Source organism: Eulemur rufifrons, chromosome 8, assembly GCF_041146395.1.
Source record: "Eulemur rufifrons isolate Redbay chromosome 8, OSU_ERuf_1, whole genome shotgun sequence".
In the NCBI taxonomy this organism is placed as follows: domain Eukaryota; kingdom Metazoa; phylum Chordata; class Mammalia; order Primates; family Lemuridae; genus Eulemur; species Eulemur rufifrons.
In genome coordinates this window covers 4,029,616-4,053,030 of record NC_090990.1, presented here as the reverse complement: position 1 = coordinate 4,053,030, position 23,415 = coordinate 4,029,616, and the positions used below count along the sequence as shown (strand labels likewise).

Genomic DNA, 23,415 nt, shown 5'->3' with positions numbered 1-23,415 from the left:
AAAATATTTCACTGTTATTTTGATTTGCATTTCCCTGATGATTAGTGAGGTTGGGCATTTTTTCATATACCTATTGACCATTTATTTGTACATCTTCTTCAAGAAATGTCTATTCATATCATTTGCCCATTTTTAAATAGGATTACTTGGTGTTTTACTGTTGAGTTGTTTGGGTTCCTTGTATACTCTGGATATTAGTCCTTTCTCGGATGAATAGTTTGCAAATATTTTCTCCAGTTCTACAGGTTTTCTCTTCATTCTGTTTATTGTTTCCTTTGCTATACAGAAACTTTTAAGTTTAATATAGTCCCATTTGTCTATTTTTGTTTTTGTTGCCTATACTTTTGAGGTCTTAGCCATAAAGTCTTTGCCTAGACCAATGTCCTGAAATGTTTCCCCTATGTTTTCTTCTAGTATTTTTTTTAGTTTGGAGATTTACATTTAGGTCTTTAATCCATTTTGAATTGATTCTTATATACGGTGAAAGATAGGGGTCTAGTTCTTCTACATATAGATATACAGTTTTCCCAGCACCATTTATTGAAGAGGATGTTCTCTACCCAATGTATGTTCTTGGTGCCTTTGTGAAAAATCAGTTGGCTATAAATATGTGATTTATTTCTTTGGCTATTTGGGGTCTTTTGTGGTTAGGGTTAAAACCTAGCCAGTCTATAGCGGGTTTTTTTTTTTTTTTTTTTTTTTTTTTTTTTTTTTTTTTTGAGATGAGGGCTCACTATGTTGCCCAGTCTAGACTCAAACTCCTGGGCTCAAGTGATCCTTCTGCCTCAGCCTCCCAAGTAGCTAAGATTACAGGCACACGCCACCATACCCGACTCTATCTTTTAAGTTGCGAATTTAATCCATTTACACTCTAGGGTATTATTAATAGGTGAGAACTTATTTATTTCATTCTGTTATTTATTTTCTGGTTGATTTGCATGTCCTTTGTTCCTTTCTCTCTCTCTCTCTTATTGTTTATCATTGTACCCTGGTGATTTTCTGTAGTGCTAATTTTTTAATCCTTTCTCTTTCTCATTTGTTTGTCTACTCCACCAGTGAGTTCTATACTTTTGTGTGTTTTCATGATGGTAGATATAATCCTTTCATTTCCAGATGTAGGATTCCCTTGTACATTTCTGGTCTAGTGGTGATAAATTTCTTCAATGTTTGCTTGTCTAGAAAAGACTTTATTTCTCCTTCAATTTTTAAGGATAGCTGTGCTGGGTGTAGTAATCTTGGCTTGTAGATTTTTTCTCCAGCATTTTGAACGTATCATCTCATTCTCTCCTGGCCTGTAAGGTTTCTGCTGAGAAATCTGTTGCTCGTCTGATGGGAATTCTCTTATTTGTGAATTAACATTTTTGCTCTTTCTAGAATTTTTTCTTCATCTTTGACTTTTGCAAGTTTGACTATAATGTGTTTTGGAGAACACCTTTTGGGTTGTGTCTATTTGAGGATTTTTGAGATTCCTGTATCTGGATGTCTATATCTCTTGCAAGACTTGGGAATTTTGCAGCTGTTATTAGGTTTTCTATGCTTTTGGTCATCTATTCTCCTCTGCAACACCCAAAATTTGAATATTTGGTCACTTTATGGTGTCCCATAGGACTTTCTTTTTAATGCTTTTTTCTTTTTCTTTTTGTCAGTCTGGGTTATTTCAAAAGACCCGTGTTAAAGTTCAGAATTTTTTTCTTCTGCTTAATCTAGTCTATTGTGGAAGCTCTCAATTATATTTTTTATTTCATTCATTGAATTGTTTAGTTCTAGAATTTCTATTTGGTTATTTTTGAAATCTATTTCTTTGTTGAATTTCTTATTCAGGTCACGAATTGTTTCTCTGATTTCTTTATATTGTTTAACTGCATTTTCTTGTATCTCAGTGAGCTTCTTTAATATCATAATTTTGAATTATTTTTCAGGCATTTCATAGATTTCCTTTTCATTGGAATCTATTGCTGGAGAATTATGGTGTTCCTTTGGAGATGTCATGTTTCCTCGCTTTTTCATGTTTTTTGTGTCCTTACATTGATATGCACACATTTGGTATAACAGTCGCTTCTTCCAGCATTATGGATTGGCTTTTATAGGGAAAGACTTTTTCCTATAGATGCATCTATAGTGTTGGTTAGGTATGGCACTTTGGCTTTGATTCTGAGTGGGTGCAGTAGTGTAGTCGCCATATGATTTCTTCAGCTGTAATCAGTTTTTGTGTGGCTTAGGCTGTGATTGTTAGTGGAGGCTTTGGTGAGGCTTTGCTGGGGACACGGATGCCAGGCAAGCTGGTCCTCAGGCATCAGTGGTGGTGGCAGGCTGGGTGTGCCAGTCCTTAGGCCCCTGGGCAGTGGTAGCAGGCTTGTGCAGGCCAGTCTTTGGGCTTCCAGATGGCTTGGTCAGGTGCCACCTTTGGTAGCAGTTGGTTAGCCAACCCTTAGGCCCTTAGGCGCCCATATGGGTGCCAGTCTTAGTGGTGGAAGGCTGGGCAGGCTCATCCTCAGGCTCCCAGAATGTGTGTGCAAGTGCTGGTGGCAGGTTGAGCAAATCAGTCCCCAGGCTCTGGATGACATGCATGGGTGCTGGTGGCAGCACACAGGGCAGGCTGATCCCCAGGCCTCTGGACAATGCAGATGGGCACTGATGGGGGTGGTGCCAGGTGGGGGACCAATGGTACACATAGGTACAGGCTAGGGTGGGTGAGGTGGGTTGGTCCCCAGGCCCCTGGACTGTATGCTCAGGTGTCAGCAGTGGTAGAAGTGAGAGGGCGGGCCTGTCCTCAGGCTCCCAGATGGTGTGCCTGGGCACCAGCGATGGGCTGTTGTCAGGCCCCCCTCACGGTACACATGTGCACCAGCAGCTGTGGGCATGGAGGGTTCATCTCCAGGCCCCTGAGTGGTGTGCTCTCATGCCAGCAGCAGTGGTGGGCAGGGTGGGCCTGTCCTCAGGTCCACGATGGTGTGCGTGAGTGCCAGCTGGGGGAAGGGGGCTGGGTCAATCCTCCAGCCCCTGGACAATGTGCCCAGGTGTTTGTGGCGGTGGTGGGTGGGGAGGACTTGTCCAGGACTACGCCCGGGCAGGGTGGTCCCAGGTGCGTGTGCAGGTGCGTGGCGGCCCTGCTTCTTGCCACAGTCCTTTCAGTGCAGCATCGGCACACTGAGACCACCTGCACGGATCCCCGTCCTCCGTGGTTTTACGGAATGAGTCAAAAAACCCAACTTTGTTTGGCTACAGGTGTGTTCCTGGAGGTTTTTGGCTAGAAGACATTGACAATCGAGAAGTAATGAAAATTAAATGATTTAAGCAGAAACTTCAATGTTCTGTGTTTTAGAAACTTGAGGAGAGAATCTCTCCCTTTGTTTTCACACCGAGGACTCAGGTAAACCGAATTCTGATCCTGGCAAAGGCCTGTAAGAACCATAAAGAGAACTTTGGAAATCAAAGCTCAGTTACTGTTCCAGGGCACAGGAGGTTTTTCTCATCTGAAAAGCCAAACTCCCCCGTGGATCAGGTGCTCTGATGCACTGCGCAGAATTTACCTATTTTGATGGTTCCACTGGAAATAGAATCACCACAGCAAGGGTAGAGCCTGCTGCACCAGTCTGCTCGGGCTGCTGTAACAGAGGACCACAGGCTGGAAGGCTTCAGGGACAGAAATTTAGTTTGCACAGTCCTAGAGGCTGGAAGTCCAAGATCGAGGTGTCAGCAGGGTTCAGTCCTTCCAAGGCCTCTCTCCTCGGCATGGAGATGCTGTCTTCTCCCTGTGTCTTGACGTGGTCATCCTCCATGCGTCTCTGTGTCCTAGTCTCGTCCTCCATGATGACCTCAGTCATAGTGGATCAGGTCCCACCCTAGTGACCTCATTTTAATTTAATTGCTTTTTAAAGACCCCGTCTCCAAATACAGTCACATTGTGCGGTATCGGGGTTGGGGGTTGAGCATATGAATTTGGGGGGAGGCACAGCTCAGCCCCTAACGCCCACTTTCCATTACAGATGAGTTAAAGAGGGGAAATAAAAATAAAAACCAGTAAGTAAAATCACCCGCTGGCTCGGTTCAGCTCAGCGTCGATTCTCCTCCCAGAGCCGTCGTTTGTGGCGCAACTCTGCGGAGTTTTTCATTTCCTCTTAACGTCACACCCAGCTCCCAGCAGCAATTAATATTCTCTGTAACTAAAAGTGTCCTCTAATACCAGCGACGTGACGGAAACACTGGCTGCAGCCTTGCAGACATCATTCCGGTGACATGTGAGTCATTCCCTTGAACCTCTCCTAAACGCGCCTCCTGGGTAATTGGATGAATCCAATCAATAAATGGAGTGGATATTTATTTACGCATCACCCTTCCTCTCCCGCGGGCCATCCTCAGGGCGTGTGATGCATCCCCTGCTGGGTCAGATCCAGACCCGGAATGTCGTTCCCTTGGCAGCTCATTCTCTTTTGGGAAGTGGCCTTCGAGGTCACAGGGATAGCGATGGACATTTCTGCTAGAAAATGATGCCCGAAAGTTAAGCACCAGCCCATCTGTGGCTGCCCCAAGGTCCCACAGAAACATGACATTTTCAAGACTGTTTTTCAAAGTACTCTGCAAAAGCTAGGCCGGTGGAATAGCACTCTTGGCACCAGGAATGTGCTCACCCCGTTTGGGGCAGAGGGTGGGCAGAGCCGCGTGGCTCAGCTCCACAGAGTTGCTCCTCTCGGGCACCCCTGTTGTGGAGGGACGCCCCGCACCCAGGGACCACCCTAGAAAGGAATCGGTCACACACCTTCCACTTCCAGTGTGGTCAGGGTCATGGAGGGGGTGTCAAATCCAGGAAACAAGCCAGCAGTACTCCCATGCCAGCCCATCAAGGGCGGCAGCAGGACCTCGGGCAGCCGCGGTCATCTGAAAAGTGGGGACGTGCAGCAGCTGTGCGCCTGTCTCCTGGAGACACCGGGCATGTGCTGCCTCACTTAGCCCGTTCTGGCTTCTGTGACAGAATACCACAGAGTAGGGGCTTAAACAACAGACGTTTACTTTTGGAGGCTGAGAAGTCCAAGATGGAGGTGCCGGCCGGTTCGGTGTCCCGTGAGGGCTCTCTTCCTGGTCTGCGGACAGTGGCCTTCTTGCTGCGTCCTCACAGGGTTGAGACAGAGACTCTTGTGTCTCTTCCTCTTTTTTAAGGGCACTAATCCCATCAAGAGGGCCCCAACCTCATGACCTCATCTAACTCTAGTCACCTCCCAAGGCCCCTTCCAAATACCATCACACTGGGGATTAGGGCTTCAACATATGCATTTCTGGGGACATATTAGTTCATGACACTGCCCTCAGTGTACAGAGCCCTGGCACGCCTGCATAAGCGTTGACACAATCATTATTATTTCGTTTACAGAGAAAGTGCCAAGGCTACCTAGGTTATCTGCTCCAAGCCACACCGGGAGGCAGGGCCGTGAGCCTTCTGACTCTTACTGGGGAAGTCAGGCTTGTGGACTAGGGTGGGCCGTGTCTGCTGGGCTGGCTGGGCCCTTGCTGCCCCCAGAGTCCCCGGGGAGGGGGGTCCCCTCGTCAGCTCAGTTCCCTGATGTCCTTACTCTCCCTCCGTCCACTGGGCTGAGCACCTGCACACGCCTTGAAAGGCGTTGGTGGAAGGACTGTAAAATTGCCTCCCCTGAGCCTGATGTGAAAACGAGAACCCTGAGATTCAAGCACATCCTCCCGCGACGGGATCGGGCTTTCTCCACGGGCTTGGTGGAACACGTGCCCGCGCGAGCCATGGCCCCATTTGCAATAAATCAGCGGAGGACGTTGTGGTACGGACTCTGCTATTAACGTGGAGACCACTGCACTTCAGGAGAACGCCAACCCTGGAAGACACCTTCATTAGCAAAACTGTCACAGCACGGAACGGCAGAGACAGGCTTTTTTGGGAGATGTACTGGCAGAATTTTGAATTTGTTTTCAGTTTGTGGGAGCCGTTGTGCAGGGAGAGGCAAAATTTTGAACATGTGAGTTACTTTGTGCTAATCCTCTTCTAAATAGTCATTTAGCCCCGCCAGGTCTGCTTCAACACAGCTGCGCTGTTAAGCAGCCATGTCAGTTTGCTGCGGCTGCCATGACCAGGTGCCAAGCCTGGGTGGCTTAAACAGCAGAGATTTATTCTTTCACAGTTCTGGAGGCTGGAAATCCAAGATCAAGGTGTCAGCTGGTTTGGTTTCTCCCAAGGCCTCTCTCCTTGGCTTGCAGATGTTGGTTTCTCCCTCCTGTGGTCTTTCTTCTGCAGGCACATGTGCCCAAGGTCGCTCTGTGCGTCCAGATTCCCTTTTCTCATAAAGACGCCAGGCACATTGGGTTAGGGCGCCCCCTGTTGGCCCCATTTCAACCTAATTACCTCTTCAGGACCCTACCTCCAAACGTCACATTCTGAAATCCCAGGGGTTAAAACTTCAACATATGAATTTGGGGGGAACACAATTAGGTCCAGGACACCAGCCAACACCTAATCGTGTTGAATTCTCCCTATTTGGGGGACCTCCCCCCTTTTATTGCAACTGGCATCAATGATGTGTTTTAAACTCGTTTAATTGGATGGTTGGTGGCACAGCCCTGGCTCCAGGTCGGGTGCCCTGGTCTGTCCTGGGATGGGATGACATGTCAAATCCCCGGCAGGCACCAGGCACCGGCACCTCGCCGTGGGCGGAGGGGACAGGCGGGCACACAGCTTAGTAAGGGCTGCTCTTCCTTCGGGCTCCCTGAGGAGGGATAAGGGAGAAGCCCAGGGGCGCCCTGGGCTGGTTCTGGGAAGTAGCCTGAGCTCCTCCCCGCAGCAGGTGCTGGCGATGCTTCTCGAACGGCCTGCAGCTCCGTGAGCCAGACAAAGCAGCCTCAGGATTCCGTCATCAACACTGAGTGGGGTGATCCAGGAAGAGAGCTGCAGGGGACAGGTGCGGCCCAGGTCACTATAAAGGCTTTTCTCAGAGTGAAGAGGCCTTTTGTTGTGAACCAACATTCTGACAATTGGCACCTGGGGGAATCCTTAAGTCCCAAACCTGCTTACCCAAAAAGAAGACACGCAAACAAAAAGCTCGCAGGGGCGTGTGCTTCCTACTCGCAAACCCGCCAGCCGCTGCGCAAAGCCGTCCCTCGGACCAGCTTCTTCTGCTTCCCCCCCCTCCCCAGAACAGGGGCCCCTTCCTGGGGGACGGGGCAGGGCTGGGCACACAGGCGCCAAGCCCGGCTGCTCGGGGCCAACTCGACTCTGCCACCCGCCAGCGCTGACCTGGGCCCTGCTGCGGGGGTTACCGCGAGGACGCCGCGTGCACAAGGTAACTCTGGTCATGCCGCCACCGGAACAACCCTGTGCTATTGCCCTTCCTGAGCCGTCCCTCTCCCGACCTGCAGCGACCTGCAAGCTGCCTCACCTCCAGAAAGACTCGGCAGAAGAGTTGGCTGCTCGTGGTCGCTGCCTCTTAGCCCCTTTTCTTTCTTGAGCCCAGTCCAACCAGCCTTTCAACCCTCCGTGCCACCAGCACTGTTTGTGGCAGGGCCGCTAGCATCCCCCGTGTCGCCAAGCGAAGCCCATGGGCACGCTCCGGACTACAGCCTGTGACAGGGGCCACCCACCTCCTCCTGGGAGCGCCGTGCTCCCCTCACTGCTCCTTGGTTCTCCTCCGCCACCCGCCCTCCTCAGTCCCTTAGCTGGACCCTCCCTGGCTCCTCGCGTGTCTCCTGGGCCCTCACCCTCCTCCCTTCTCTCCACACTTGCTCTCTTGGTGACTCATGTGGCCTCGTGGCATTAAATGCCATCTGAGGATCCCAGATTTCTCCCGGACCTGCATCCACTCAGCTGCCTTCCTGACCTCTCCTCCAGGGCTCTAATGGCACCCCAAACCCCACACATCCAGACCAAATTCTTGGCCATCCCCTGCAAACCTGTTCCACCTGCAACCTTCCACCGTGTGGTTACGGGTAATGCTGCCCTTCCAGGTTCTCAGGCCACAAACTGCGGGGTCATCCTCAACGTTTCTCCCGTGTCCAGACACAGCCACCTCTGCTGGCTCTGCTTCAGAACAGACGCACAGTCTGGCCACTTTCACCACCCGTCCCCACTGGCCTCTTGCCATCTCCAGAGGGTGGTCTCTGCTTTCACCCTGTCCCCCTTGCAGCCTCTTTGCCACACAGGGGCTGGAGTGAGCCTTTTGCAACGTAATTCAGATTGTGCCGCAATGCTGTTCTAAATGGGGCCATATTCTCTCGCCTCAAATCTAGAAGTCCTTTCAGTAGCCTTCAAGAGCTTATAAGCCATCCTTCTGCCGTCTTTCTTTCCTCCACTCCCACTGTCCTCCCCCTTAGTCACTCTGAACCATGCTGGCCTCCCAGGTGTTCTCCAGCAGGCACAGCACCATCCTACCCCAGGGCCTTTGCCTTTGCCGTTCCTCCTGCCTGGAATGCTCTTTTGGATAGCCTCGTGGCTCTGTCCTCATTTCCTGCCAGTCTATGCTAAGCCCTTCCCTCCCATCACCCCTCGAGCATACTTAGTTTTCCATGGCATTTGTCACCACCTAACATGGTAAATGCTAACTCTATGAGGTTTTGTTCATTGTAACATCCCCAGTGCCTCAGATACTACCTGGCACATGGCAGGTGCTCAGTAATGTTTGTTGGATGCAGACTGAATAACACAACTCCACAGTTTAGAACTCTTTATGGTCTGCTTCTTGCTATCAAATGACAAGAATCCAAGTTCTGTAATGTGGCCCTGCGGTCGAGCCCCGCCTATCTCTGGTCCCATCTGGCCGTGTGCGGCCCTTTGCAGACATGTGGGGCGTGTGATTTCCACGGTTTATTGCCGTGGTGCAGCTGACAAGTTAGGCGTTCACTAAAACCACTTAAACTCAATGATTATCTGAAATATAGATGCATAGAAAACTAAATCTAGAATATAGATTAGATTAAAATTTTCATGTAAATTGTCTATCTGAGAGCCCATAACCTATGATTTTACATTAACAAAAATAAGAGTGAACCCTGACGACATCCGAAACAGTTCGATGTCAGCTGAATATGAGCGTCCTGGTTCAGACATCCTAAACTCACGCGGATTCAAGTCTGCATTAAAACACGGCACACGCTTTGCAGTATTCGAAGGACACGAGCACGTTCCTCATAGACCACCCGACATCGCGGTAGGCATATAAGGGTCACTAAGCACTGAATAGGCTTTAAACACTTGGCAAGGTCACTTCCTATCAATTTCTCTTCATGGAGTCCCCACCACCGAGGAGAGTCGATATAAACACTATGTTCAAAAGCAGCGGCCACGTTTTACAAAAAGCGTAAAGACGGCTGTGGGGAGCGGGAGCTTAGATCAGTTTCAAAGCAAAAACTGAAAAGTAGTTTGTGATTTTTGTGCTTATCCAACAGATACTGGTGCCCTGGGAGCAAAAGTCACTCAAATATGAATGGTTTGCTTCTTCACAACGTGGAAAAAAATGTGTTTTAAAAAGGTGCTTTGCAGCTACAGGAAACCCACCTTTCCAGGTGGTCGCTGTTCGTACGTGCCCAGACACAAATGTGAAGCCATTAGAGGGGGTAATTGTGCTCGGTACGTTTCTGGGACAAGGTGACACAGTCATTGATGGTTTGTTGAAGGGAAGAAGCTAATTTTCTTTTAAGCTTAAGCCTTTAGAAGTAACTTAATTAGGCCACGCTGTAAAACCATCACTAATAACTGTCAGAAGTAGCCCTGAGTCACCAGAGAATGACAGAGCTTGGCAAACAGCCTCCTGCACGGAGGAGAGACGTAGTCACCTCCCACGTCCCTCTGAAACTGTCCTCTGCCATCAGAGACCCCACATCTCCCAGCCTGCGTCCTGCCCCCATCCTGGCAAGACCTCACCTCACGAGTGCTTTACATACACGTACACACACGTAATGCACACAGACAGGCATACATATGTAAAAGAACATTTTAAGAAAAGGAAAAATAAAAAACCCTGTACCCCAGCACAACTATTTTCAATTTTGTACAATAATATTACAGGCCAATGCCTGCCCACATTCCTTTTAGCAAACACTTGATACTCTAATTCTTTAATGTTATTATATTTTCCAAGTTTCTATATTCCTTTTACTATTTCAGCGATTACTAAAATGACATGCTGATACTAACTTACACACTTATTTTGGGGGCTTAGGCCCAAACTGGGTGCCTGTAGGTTGAATTATGGCTTCTGGGTGTGTTTCGTTTGAAATACACCGTAGTATCATAGTACTTTGTCTTCGTTTTTTAAAAATTTGAATTAGTTGCCAAAGGGTAACTCAGATTTCTAACATTGTAGCTTGACAATGAGTGGCTGCAGCCACCTCGAGAGAGGACACGGGTCTCTCTGAAGGTCTCGTGCTGCAGTCCCACCACCGCTATTGTCACTCACCGAGCCTGCCTCCGTCACCCACTTGTGTGATCGCCTCTGTGTTCCTAGGTGTGTTTGAGTTGCAACCTTTGATTTTTGGTCTTTCCACTATAGATAAGGCTGCAGACGATTCCTTCAGGTGCATTTCTGAAAGTGGGCTCATGGGGTGGGAATGCGTTTGGCCCTTGCCATTTTGTTCTCCACTGGGTGTCCTGTGAGGCCACGACCTCTCTTTTGCAAACAGCTGCCCTCCGCCCCTCCCTGATGACCCACACGCAGCCCTGTGGAGAGTTTTTCCCTCTCTGGAGACGCAAGTGCCCGCAGTGTCCCATGAGGCCAAGTGTGTGTACGGAACTGGTCGCGAGCCTCGAGCAGGCTCTGCTGTGCATTTGAACTTACCTTCACTATTTTAAGGGAAATAACTGGCTTCAAGTTTTAGTCCACACATTGTCATTCTTCAGGGATGGCAGCCCCAAACACAACATGACAATCAATCCATCTATCCACTCACAAAAGATTAAAAAAAGGAAACCAACATATTTCATGTCACGCTCTGCGTCACTTTCCGTGAGGACTCATGAATCCACGTCTCTCTGCCCTGGCTACTCAGCTCATATCGGACCCTTTTCTTAACTCATGATTTATTGCTGTAAGTTACTCTTTTTGCCAGATTTATAAATTTAACTGTTCTTTCTTTATATAATACCTACTTTGTACAACGGGCAACAAGACAGTAAATTTATTGTCCATGAATTGTTACCTTGAAAAATTACATCAATGCAAAGTGACTTTTAGCTTCCACAGCCAATAAATTTATTTTATTTTTTCTGGAGAGGATGATGTGAGGTCACAGGATGGCATATATAATCGCTGATCACAGAATGAGAAGGAGCAAGTCGAAAGCTCCCTACAACAGAAGCCAGGAGGGAAGGCTTCTCTCTTAGCAATCATGTATAAGCTGGCCTCCTGCTGCTTGCTTCTCATAGGATTCTTAACCCCTCTCTTCTCTCTTCCCATCTCTGACTCCAGGGAAGTATCCCTTCAGCTCTCAGGTAAGATGGATTTTTTCCCCCTTTTGTTAGTCTCAAAAGAGTCTTCACTGGTCTTAAATGCAATGTTACAGATAAGAATGAAATTCTTGCTCAAGGGAGTCTTGTTACATCCATAGTCCCAGCTTTGAAAAGAATATTAAAGGATCCTTACTGTACACTTTAGATTTAGTAATGGATGCAGTTTTTTTCTCTCTAAAATGTGAAAGTAGAAGACCAGAATTGCTTGTTTCACGTTGCCTCTGTAATTCAAACTTTGGTTTTGGTCAACACTTTTTTCCAGTTTAAAAAAACTGCACTAAATTTAAAACATCATCACTTTTAGTTTTTATTTTAAATGAACTGGTTGAATGTAGAATTGATTGTTCTAACTGTAGATTAATAATGATTTATTTTATCTTATATTCAGTTAAAAAGTAATCATCTGATATGTGTTATATGAAACAAAAAATGTTTATTAAAAAATAAAAAAGTAACAAGCTGGAGCTAGAATGTCACAGATTTCCAAGCATATCTATTTTTTCCTTTGGTTAATGTCCACTCCGTGTTAAGTCTAAGTTGGATGTAAAAAAATGTCAGCCAAGTAGGTAATTTTTTTCATGCTTGAGTATTAGCATCAAACTTAACTGGATTTAATTTTGTCTTTAATTTTGGGTACTTTTACAATTTTTTTAAATTAAAACTTTTCTAAGCCATTGATTTTATAATATCTAGGCTCTAAAGGTTTATCCCAAGCAGCTCTGTGATGATTTTCAAGCACTATTAGTCATTCACGCAGCACCAATCACTTCTATAGGGGGTCACTGAGCCCACAGTTGGCAGTCACCTTCATGGTCAAAAACAGGCATCAACCTCACTGGGTCTCTGTTATTTATAAAGGAACAGTGACAAATCACAAGATAATATTAAGAATGAATACTCAGATATTACTGTCATCTTCAAAAACTCACATTTAATTATTATGGAAAAAACTTAGATGAAATGAGCGTAGCATATCACTCAAATTCTGAACAGGTGGCAGCTTGCCTTAGAATGTTTGCCAGATTTTTCATTCATTTGAAAAGTAATAAGCCTTTATGACATAAGCATTTATGTGTGATTGAATTTCATAGATTTTCATCAATATTCTTTAGAAACACTGGGAATAAGCCCAGATGCCTTTATGATATTTTTTTATTGTCCTCCAATCAAGGTTGTAGGTATTTGTAAGCCTGCAGCACGCAGTGTTGCGTGTGGCCTCCCGTCCTGACACCCACAGCGTCCAATTCCAACACAGCGGCACCTGGCCAACACCTATCCTGACGCCCCGTCTCCACATACCGCACCCACACGCATGCACACGCCATGCACCTGCCATGCATCTTTTATGCCATTTACCTGGCCAGATTTTACATCAGAAGTGCCACAGTCAAGTTCCTTAAAGATTATTTTGAAGCTGACTCTTTACTTTTTTTTTTTTTTTTTTTGACTCTTTTCTAAGTACGATAATTGTATCTAAATTGTGAAGTCCTGCAAGGTAATGATACTATTTGTTTTATAGGAGGAACATAAACAATCTTTCCTTTCTTTTTCCTCTGACTCCAGTGTCACCACCTAAGTATCTGAAAGCACAAGACAGTAGGCAGCAGCAGGTTTTAGGGATCTGTGGCTCGGCTCAAAGGCAGTCGAGTGTCCTGGCAAGTCACGTGGGCAGTAGAGTTGGCACAACGTCCTCGTCTCCTGCCGTCCTATCCTGCTGGCTTGCAGACTGGACTGTGCCATCTCCTCTTGTCTTTCAAAATATCCCTAGAGACAAATGATGAACTTGGCACTGGAAGTGTTTCTAGTATTCACCTCCCTGCCCCTGGTGCTCACCAAAGACAACAGGAGCAGAAATGGCTAGCTGAGGATGGAGTAAACTACGGATCTATTTTTACCTGCAGCACCCGATGAAGACCCATGGCTAATGCTGCAGGACCTGGAAAGAGCTTCCCTTCTGCAGCGGCTGCCAGGGACCCTGGGTGTCGGAAGAGGCGATGCTCCTAGGGAAGCAGGTAGAATTATTCTTGTGTTCATAGGTTGTCTGATTTTATTGCTACTGAATTTGCCCTCTAGCCTCAGCCACTAGATGAGGTGAAACCCTATTGTGGAACATACAGATGAGCTACAGAAAGGAAATCAGTTACCAGCACGCTCCCTCCTGGCCTTACCTCTTCATTTTCTGTCCCCAGCAACCCTCTGAAAGTGTCGTGCTCTACTTGGCACCTCAGCATTTTCTCTTTCACAGTGGATTTTACTGGGGGGTTAGTTGGTGGTATTATCCTCGTTTCTAATGAGTGCAATTTAAAATCCTGGTTTCTCACTTACTAACATCTTAAAACAAATTACTTGATCTTTCTGTATTCCAATTTCTTAATCTGTGAACAGGAAGGATAAAAACGTCCACTTCATAGGGTTATTGTGATGAGCCAACAAGGACATGTAAGTGAGATGCTGAGCAAGTCACACAGAAAATAATCAGTGCAGCGTCGGCTTATTTTCTCCAAGAACGTGTCCCTCCAAGTGTCGGCACAAAAGCCCAGGACGTTCTGGAAACAAAATGGAGCCTTTTAATAGGCGTTGCGTAATAGATAGGAGCTCATCTGCGTATTTTTGATAAGCTACTGAGCTGCTAAGTTACCCAGAATAACGCAGTGCCTTTAATTCCAGAGCTATGAACAAGAGAGCTTGCCTGTCTGCAGTGTGAAAAAAGATCAGAAATTAGATATAATTTAGCAATATTCTATTTTGTATGTTTTAAAACAAGCATGAAATACAAACAATAGATCTGATGAAGTGGTTTCAAAATTGTTTTCCAGGTCCTAGTACCAACGTTTTTAACCCAAGAGGAAATCTGAGAAAGGTAAGTGACTCTATTTATGAGAATTGGGTTTAAAAGGGTGAATATTCTACACTTGATTTTACAGGATCTTAAATTCACGAGGAGTGTTCTTGCTGGAAACCACATCTTAAAATAATTGGCCAGTGTTATTTCATAGCATTAATGTTTCCAAATTTTGATGGATATAAAATCTGAGTGCAACCAGAACTTACCCAGGGCCTGTTTTGGGTAAAAGTTGTCAGAGTAAAAAAAATAGATAAAGCCCATGCTCTCAAGTTTGTTATTCATGTGTTTTTTTTTTTTTTTTTTTTTTTTTTTTTTTTTGAGACAAAGTCTCACTCTGTCACCTCAGGTAGGGGGCAGTGGCATCATCATAGCTCGCTGCAACCTCACACTCTTGGGCTCAAGCGATCCTCCTGCCTCAGCCTCCAGAGTAGCTGGGACTACAGGCATGTGCCACCACGCCTGGCTAATTTTCCTATTTTTAGTAGAGACGGGGTCTTACTCTTGCTCCGTGTGGTCTTCGACTCCTGAGCTCAAGGGATCCCCCTGGCTCAGCCTCCCAGAGTGCTAGGATTACAGATAGGCTTGAGCCACCATGCTCAGCCTCACTTGTGCTTTTATTCATCATCTGAACATGAGGCCCACAGACGAGCTTTGCTCTCACTGGGGAGCTTGTGAGAAATGCAGAATCTCAGACCCCCACCTAGGACCTATGGAATCAAAATCTGCAACTTAATAAGACCCCCCGTTGATTCACATGCACACTAAAGACTGAAAAGCACTGCAATGTAACATCGATTCACATGCACACTAAAGACTGAAAAGCACTGCAATGTAACATCTCAATGGAAGAATGACATGCTCAAAACACGTGCAGTAGAGAGCAGCATTTCCAGAAAATTGTTTTGGGTATAGCAGGAAGACTGTAATAGGGAAGGATGAATGATGAAATCAAATGTTTAGAAACGGTATGCAATTAACATAAGACCTTCAATGCTAAAAGAAAAGCCTGTATTTGATCATTATCAACCCCCAGAAAACTCTACATTAGTGTTTCCTGAAGGGTCTCCTGCGTGTGGCCGCCCTGTGAGCCAGTCCACAGGGCTGTGCGGGGCAGCAGTCTTTCCCTGTCCCAGTGATTCTGCGTACCACGAGCACCTTAAGGTCTCAAACAAAATCACACGATAAAGAAAACTATTTAAATTTAAGTATTTCCTAACCATTTTGATCAGGGACATCTTTTTCGGTATAATACCCATTAATATTCTAGCAAAAACACACTCTGGAACACTAAATCTGGAGACGGAAAACACCACCGGAGGTCCCAGGTGGGATAAACTGCCAAGAAGGGGACGATGTGGCTTCTTCCTGTGGCTACTTAAAAGTTATCATTCAAATGTTTATGTTCTCCTCAATAGGAGGCTTGTGATTGAAGACTAAAATCTTGAGGGTGATTAGTGGGATGTGCGCTTACTCTTTTATTCTAGAATAAAAAGAAAACAAAGGGTCAACTTTTAAAGAAGGTAGTTTCAAGACAAACAGAAATCTATGTTACACACAAGGTAACAAATACACAGCTCGTGTCACTGACAGATGATGTACACAGGTCAGTGAGCGCGACTCACAGCAATCCTGGGGCTCACCAGAGTGGACGGGCCCCAGCAGCACCCCGCCGAGCTGGGGACACTCTCTTGAGAATCACAGTCCAGAGAACAGAGCAAATGCTTTTTAACAGATTAGCTGCCATGGGAGTTGTATTTAACTCACGGCAGTTTTGAGCCCCGGGCCTTGTGAAGCATAAGTAACTCACGTCTCTTCACCTTGGGAGCTGTGAGAACTATTTTCAAGTTGCATATAACTCACACACAGAAAACAATAAAAAATAACAAATTTTTCGTTAAATTAGGAAGGATCATTTTGTTTTCTAAGTTTTTATTCTATTTTCATAATAAAACACCGTGGCCCACAGAAAAATTTTTTTCTAGTGTGGCAGTCAATGTGTTAAAGGTCCAACATCTTGACCCAAGATTCCTTTTTCTTATAGGACTCTTAATTGATTGGTAACTTATCTGTTTGTTTGTTTTGATTGTTTTAGTTTCAGGCTTTCTCTGGACAAGACCCATTTAATATTTTCCTGAGTCATCTTTTGGCCGGAACCAGGAAAGAATACAGGAAACGTGGGACTCCTTCTGAATGCTTCTGGAAATACTGCGTCTGACGTGGAACGAATGTCTATTAGTTAACTCAGAAACACCTACCTTAGAAAATTAAAAATAAAAATGCTTGGTTTGAAAACAGTATGAAGAAAAACTAGGCAAACTATACCCTGTTCCTTATTATCTGGAAAATAAATCCCTCTATGTTTTGCAATTATCATGAGTGATTATTTTTCCTATAAATTATCCTGAAAACCTATAATTCTTCTTTCCTTCAATTTACCCTTAGAGAAATCTTTGAAAATTTAGAAGTAAAATGAATGAACAGAAATACTAAGAAAAAGTTATAATAGTTAAAATTAAACTATGTATCATTTAAATAAACTACATTTTAGCTGTGATGTCCTTTCAACCCTGAAAAAAAATGACATTATTTTTTAATAACAGATACTATTAATATTTAAAAAAATCAGCATCTTGGCTTGGAAATCTCTCTAAATGAAAGGTGTCTAATGATGAAGAGTTGGGAACAGCCTGAATTCTCCTTAGTTTCTGACAGGGACGTTCATGTGCTCCAACTCTTTCTTAGCTGACCAAAGTATTAAACACATGAAAACTTTAATCCTTTAATACTGAAATTTGTTTGATCTTAGTTTCTGTGAGATCAAGGATTATACTTCACTTATACTAGGGAAAAAGATCTTTATGTTTCTCATAGAAAGCTGAAGCGAGATTTAAAATTGTGGAAAAATTAGCCTGCTTTATTAATTTTTAAAAACCACATGCATGTGTAAATACTAATTTATATTCCATAAATGCATCTACATAAATGTAGCTTACATTATATATGTGTAGAATATACAGGGTGAACTCCCAAGAGCTCTGTGCAGCTGCTCACACAGAACCACGCACGCAGAGAGCTAAAGTTTTACCGAGGAAGGCGTGTCAGATCTGCACCAGCCAAACAGCACTGTGCAACTTACCAACCAATGGCACACCTCTCTCACGGAGCACAGGTTTGGTAAAGCTCCCTTTAGGGTATCAAGAACAAATCTACAGAGAAAGACATTTTAAACTTGAAGAATGGATGCATAATCTCAGAAACATGTGGATACTGAGTATAGCTATGATAAAGCTGTGGTATGTCTCCCAGTGTTGAAATTAAATTAATACCCACTCTCTAAAACAGAACTTGGGCACCACAAAACTATTTTATATTTTTAATACCAGGCATAGCTTAAAAGTGGACTTCCATTGTAGTGTAAGTCTAGAATATCTACTTTTTTAGTGATATTAGGCAATTATTCTCATAGATGGGGACTCTGGTGTCAGATTACTAGGTCCAAATCTCTACTCCCAACACAAACTAGCTGTAAGTCTTTGACCAAGATATTTGACTCCCTGTGCCTCAGTTTCCTTCTCTGTAAAATGAAGACAGTAACACTATTTCACAGCACAGTGAAATGATTAAATGAGATTATTCATGTAACGCACTTAGACTAATACCTTCCAGAACAGTATACACTCAATAGATACTTAGCTACTTTTCTTCTTGCTATTGTTATTACTGTTTTTGTTACAGAAAGGTGCAAACGTTCAAAACCCTGTTGGCTTCAGGATCTTGTCCGTATTTTAATTTCTAGATTTTATTGCCACCAGTTATAGACTTTATGAAACACAGGTCCACCCTACAAAATCTGTAAGAGTAATTTAGATAATGGAATTTTATAAAGTTGGCATTAAAATTAGTAAGTATTAAATATATGTACATATATTTGGGACTCAATAAATTCTTCACAGTACTAAAGTGAGGATTAAATAAGCCCATGAATTTGAAAACGACTATATGTTTATCTTTCCCCTTTATCTGTCTAAGGAGGAGCTTAGACACCCTTGACAATGCAAACACAAGTACAGATGAGAAAGGCAAAGTTAACTGAATGCAAGCACCCTTCAACAGATCATAAGAAATAGTTCTAAATGATATAAAATACATATTCAGGGCAAAAGCTTGTTGACACAGTGCAAGAAAATTTTTCAAGTTTTACATGTACACAGATTATTTATTGTTTTTACTTAAAAAGATACCCAATTAAAATATTAGTAATGATTAAAAACAAGTAAATCCAGAGTTAATTATAAATTCAGATGAAACAAAATTTCAATTTGGATTAAATCTACCTTGTGAATTACCATGAAGTTTCACTTAATTGCAAAACTATTCACACAGCATCTTGTTTTTCATAAATCTTGACTTCTGACCCCCCAAAATACAGCTTTTTGGGTAACATTTATGTAAACACCGAAGCCTATAATATACATTTTTATTACCATTTTTATAGTCATTAATACAAAAAGTTAATAAACTTGAACCAGAAAGTTTAAATCGGGCAAAGCCCCCCTGGGGGGCGGCAGTCACCACTGCTCCTCCCCACCGCTGCTGTCAGCAGCAGGAACCGTCTCAAAGCTCACTGACTCATCTACTTACCAAAAGATGAGAATTTACAAACGGTTCTACAGATCTGTCCATGACAAGCACCAGTTTCAAATCAAGCCTAATATAATATACACTCCATAAAATGCATACTAAGGCAAAGAAATAAGCAAATTTAGAAAAAACAAATATCCAGGAACAATGGAAAAGAAGGGCTTGTGTTACTAGAACATACAGCTTAAGATACACACACATGAATGCAGAGTGCTCGATAGCTACATATATCATTTTTGATTTATGCAAATAAAAACTTTATTACTATAGAAGGTGATTGGTGGGCAATGTACTGGATGGTTAATTTTTTATCCAAATTTGATTTTCCACCAATACCAAAATTAAACCTGACCAACACACACAGAGGCTTCAGAAATCTTTTAACTATCAAGATGGAGTAGATAGAATATGAGAATTCTCTATTTATAAAACAGGAATATTTGCATGGAACTGCTTAATATTAGAAAATTCCAAGAAATGTCAAATGCAGCATTTGAGAATGGTTTTGACACCTTAAGACAGAATCATCATCCAGAAAGCCACTACCCTCTGAGCGGAGATTGAGCTACAGGGAGAATCGGGGCCCAGCAGTCACCAGGGATAAAAAAGTCCATTTTCCTCATTGTTATCAGGGTGCATTTATAAAAAGCTATAAAACTCAAAGGAGAAAGAAGTGTTTTCCTAAAAATAAACAAAAACAAAAAAAGGAAGAAAAATAAGTTAGTTTGTTGCAAAGTCTATGAAGAAAAAAGGTCATGCTGTAACATTTTCTTGTATTTCCTTTCTGATCACGCATTTTATGTTATTCCAAGTCTGAGATGGAATCACTGACTTCTCTAAAGAGCACCAGAGAGTGAAATGACTTATCAAGTGAACAACCACACACATCTTAGAAGACACAACTACAAATGGCTCAGAAGGCATTTATGGAGACTCCACAGTCCCCTACAGGCTAGGATTACTGCGCTCCGGAACCATTTTCTCAGTGTGGAGTCCCAACAACACTTACCCCTAATTCAAGGGCAAATAAAAGGCAGTGCCAATCACACCTCTGGTAGGGATGGAGAGACCTCTTTTGTGTAAATTGATTGGAAATAAAGAGTTAACTGCTAGTTTTGGTAAGACTGAACATTTAAACACATAAGTATATAAGAACAATATTAATTTTTACATAACTTCTAAAACATTTCACAATCATTATTTTAAAACCATTAAAAAGGGAAAGACCATTAAGGAGCTCTTTTGTTTTAACATGGCACATGCAAATGCTAATTTAAACTCTCCAAAGAATAAACTCATTTTAAACTGATCAACTAAGATAAGACTTTCAGAATTCAGTGAAAGGTGGAAAATCAAAAGGCAAGGCATCTACGAGAATAAAGACCAAAATTCAACCCCCAAAACCAGATGTTTCCAGATATACTAGTGAACAATATATTTTAATACGTGGTGAGAAAACTGGAATGTTTTATCTTAACTACAGAGGGGAAGCACCAACCGGTACACAGCCTGTATGAATGCATTAAATCGATGGAAACCACCATGGAAAGCACATGACCTACGCATGGGTGGGATTTCTTCAAGTACTCTAGCGGGGAAAATGATTTATGTAACAGAATAAAATGAGGCTAAGGTTTGGTGGTCATTCTAGCTATACTTCTAATTTATTTTGGGTGACACCTGAAATAAAGTTTTGCCACACACATACCTCTTCAGAGGCCATCCAATCTCTTTAGAAGGCAGCTAAACTAGAAAAAGAATCTAATTGACAGTTTTATACGTCAAGAACAAAGAGAAATAAGATTCTATATACAATGTCCGCTTCAGAAAAATGATGTCTATTAAAAAATCAATAAGGAAAAACCTTAACATTCAATTATAACTTCATAGTCATTTAACAGTACAGGATTTAAAGAGATAAACAAAAGGGCTATTTGTCCAACACGTCTCAGAAAGGGTGTGAGGGTACAGCTTCACAGCCACTCAGCCGCTGTCCTCTGCTGGATCCTGACCACAGGGCTTTGCGGCATCATCAACCGAACCTTTGTTTTCACAAGTGACACAGCCCTCCAAAAAAGAACGAGAGCAGGCAGGTTATTGGATGTTAATGTCATCTGAAGAGTTTTTAAATCAGTAAAAGGCTAGCCAAGCAACATACGTCCAACTCCCCAACTTATTCTGAAAATACCCACTATAGGTCATCCTTTATTATTAGAAGGTAATGACAGTAATCATTTAAATAGAGTCATGCGCCACATAACAATGTTTCCCTAGCGATGGACTGCATATACAACAGTGGTCCCATAAGACTATCATACCGTATTTTCACTGTGCCTTTTCTATGTTCAGATATGTTTAGATATACAAATACTTACCATTGTGCTAAAACTGACTACAGTATTCACAATCCCATGCTGTACAGGTTTGTAGACTTGGAGCAAAAGGCTGTACCATACAGCCTAGGTGTAGAGTAGGCCATACTGTCTAGGTTTGTGTAAGTATACTTTATGATGCTCAATGACAAAATTGCCTAATGAGGTATTTCTCAGAACCTGTCTTCATTCTTAAGCGATGTATGACTATACTTTTGTTTATTTATTTATTTTACACAGGGTCTTGCTCTGTCGCTGGGCTTGAGTGCAGTGGTGTCATCATAGCTCACTGCAGCCTCCAACTCCTGGGCTCAAGTGATCCTTCTGCCTCGGCCTCCTGAGCAGCTGGGACTACAGGCGTGCACCAGCATACCTGGCTAAATTTTTTTATTTTTTGTAGAGACAGTGTCTCGCTGTTGCCCAGGCTGGTCTCAAAGTCCTGGGCTGAAGCAATCCTCTTGCCTAGGACTCCCAAAGTGCTAGGATTACAGGCGTGAGCCACTGTGCCCGGCCTGTACTTTTGTTTAAATTGCTTTGGGGCTCATCCTTCACAGACCCTTTTATTTAAAGACCAGAAAAACAACCTTTAAATAATTAAAGGCATTTGTAATAACCAGCCCAGCTCCTGCTTTTTCGTGAGACCTTATCTAACCATTCTTAAATGGCAGACACTCATTCTTTTCTTCGAAAATGCGGACAGGGGAGATAATTCTGAGACGGTGGCAGAGCAGGAAGACCAGGAATCTGTCTCCGCACCTAGACAACAATTGCACTGACAGAATCAGTCTGATGTAACTCGTTGGAACTCTGGAGCCTGTCTGAAGGCCTCAACTTCCAGGAGAATGCTTAGATGGTAAACTGTGGTTGTCTGATTTTGGCCAGTTTCAGCTCGTAGCACAGCAGCAACTACCCATTCCCTAGCTCTGGGGCAGGCATGTGTTCCAGGAGCAGTTTGCACACAGCTTATGGGAGTCAGGGTGGGCAATAAGGACCATGTCTTCCATGGGGGATGTGTGTTTTGACTGCTGATTGCTTCTCGTCTTGGAGGCACAGACACACAGGTGGCGGCCACTGTTGAACCCCCTCCCCCCACTGTTACAAGCTCCTTTCTCTCTAGCTGAAGCAACTTCTAGCAGATTTAAAGAGCCAGCAGCCTCCCTCCCCTCCATCATTTTTCTCTTTTTCTCCTTTGGAGAGCCAGATGTCTAAAGTCTAGGACATTCAAAAGCAACTATATACATGCGGGAATTTAGAGAGTCACCATGCATGCCCAGGGAAAGGAATAGACTTCAAAAGACCTGAGAAGACTTTAAAGTTTACACCTGCTAATCTCCAGCAAAGACACAGCCTAAAATAGTAATAAAAAGGGAAAAACAGAAACAAAAATCAGCAAATCTGGGGGAAGAGGGAGAATATTATTTCTAAACTTATTATTAGATTCAAATGTCTAGTTTTCAACAACAAAAAAATCACAAGGCATACAAAGAAACAGAAAAGTGTAGCCTATTCAAAGGAAAAAAAGATAAACCAACAGAAACACTCCCCAAGAAAGACCAGAGGATAGACTTCCTAGACAAAGACTTTAAAACAACTGTCTTAAAGATGCTCTAAGAACTAAAGAAAGACATGGAGAAAAGTCAAGAAAACCATGTATGAACAAAATGGAAATATTAATAAAGAGAAAACTTAAAAAGAAACCAGAAAGAAATTTTGTAACTGAAAGTACAAAACTGAAATGAAAAATTCACTAGAGGTAATTCAAAGGCAGATTTGAGCATGCAGAAGAAAGAATCCATGAATGAAGATAAATCAACTGAAACTGTCAAGTCTGAGAAACAGAAAGAAAAAAGATTGAAGAAGTGAACAGAGCCTAAGGGACATGGGAGGTACCATCAAGTGGACCAATGTAAGCTTGTGGGAGACCCAGAAGGAAAAGAAAAAGAGAAAGAGGCAGAGAGATTATTTGAAGAAATAATGGCCAAAAACTTTCCAAATTTGATAAAAGACAGAAATATAAACATCAAAGAAACTCAATCAACTCCAAGGATGACTCAGACCCACACTGAGACACATTGTAATGAAATAGTCCAGGGCCAAAGACAGAC

General features: G+C 43.4%; 2 protein-coding genes across 3 annotated transcripts in view; one reads left to right on the top strand and one right to left on the bottom strand.

Annotated features, from left to right (window-relative positions):
• Positions 1-11,315: 11,315 nt before the first annotated feature.
• On the top strand, positions 11,316-16,532 carry UTS2 (urotensin 2). The gene is made up of 4 exons (XM_069477312.1): positions 11,316-11,434; positions 13,354-13,464; positions 14,269-14,312; positions 16,390-16,532. Exons 1-4 carry the CDS (start codon positions 11,332-11,334, stop codon positions 16,510-16,512), a joined length of 381 nt encoding a protein of 126 aa, XP_069333413.1. The 5' UTR covers positions 11,316-11,331; the 3' UTR covers positions 16,513-16,532.
• A 2,153-nt stretch (positions 16,533-18,685) lies between these two features.
• The window catches only part of PER3 (period circadian regulator 3), a 50,135-nt gene continuing 45,405 nt past the window's right edge, over positions 18,686-23,415 (bottom strand). For both annotated transcript variants that reach the window (XM_069479286.1, XM_069479287.1), the window contains exon 22: positions 18,686-21,005. In XM_069479286.1, coding sequence (XP_069335387.1) covers positions 20,922-21,005 — 84 coding nt within the window. In that variant the 3' untranslated portion in view covers positions 18,686-20,921. The remainder of the gene's footprint in view (positions 21,006-23,415) is intronic.

Bases quoted from the DNA above. Each gene is read 5' to 3' on its own strand.
- UTS2 (XM_069477312.1), top strand. From the start codon at position 11,332: ATGTATAAGCTGGCCTCCTGCTGCTTGCTTCTCATAGGATTCTTAACC. The intron at 11,435-13,353 runs GTAAGATGGATT...TTTTACCTGCAG, and splicing joins AGTATCCCTTCAGCTCTCAG to CACCCGATGAAGACCCATGG. The intron at 14,313-16,389 runs GTAAGTGACTCT...TGATTGTTTTAG, and splicing joins CAAGAGGAAATCTGAGAAAG to TTTCAGGCTTTCTCTGGACA.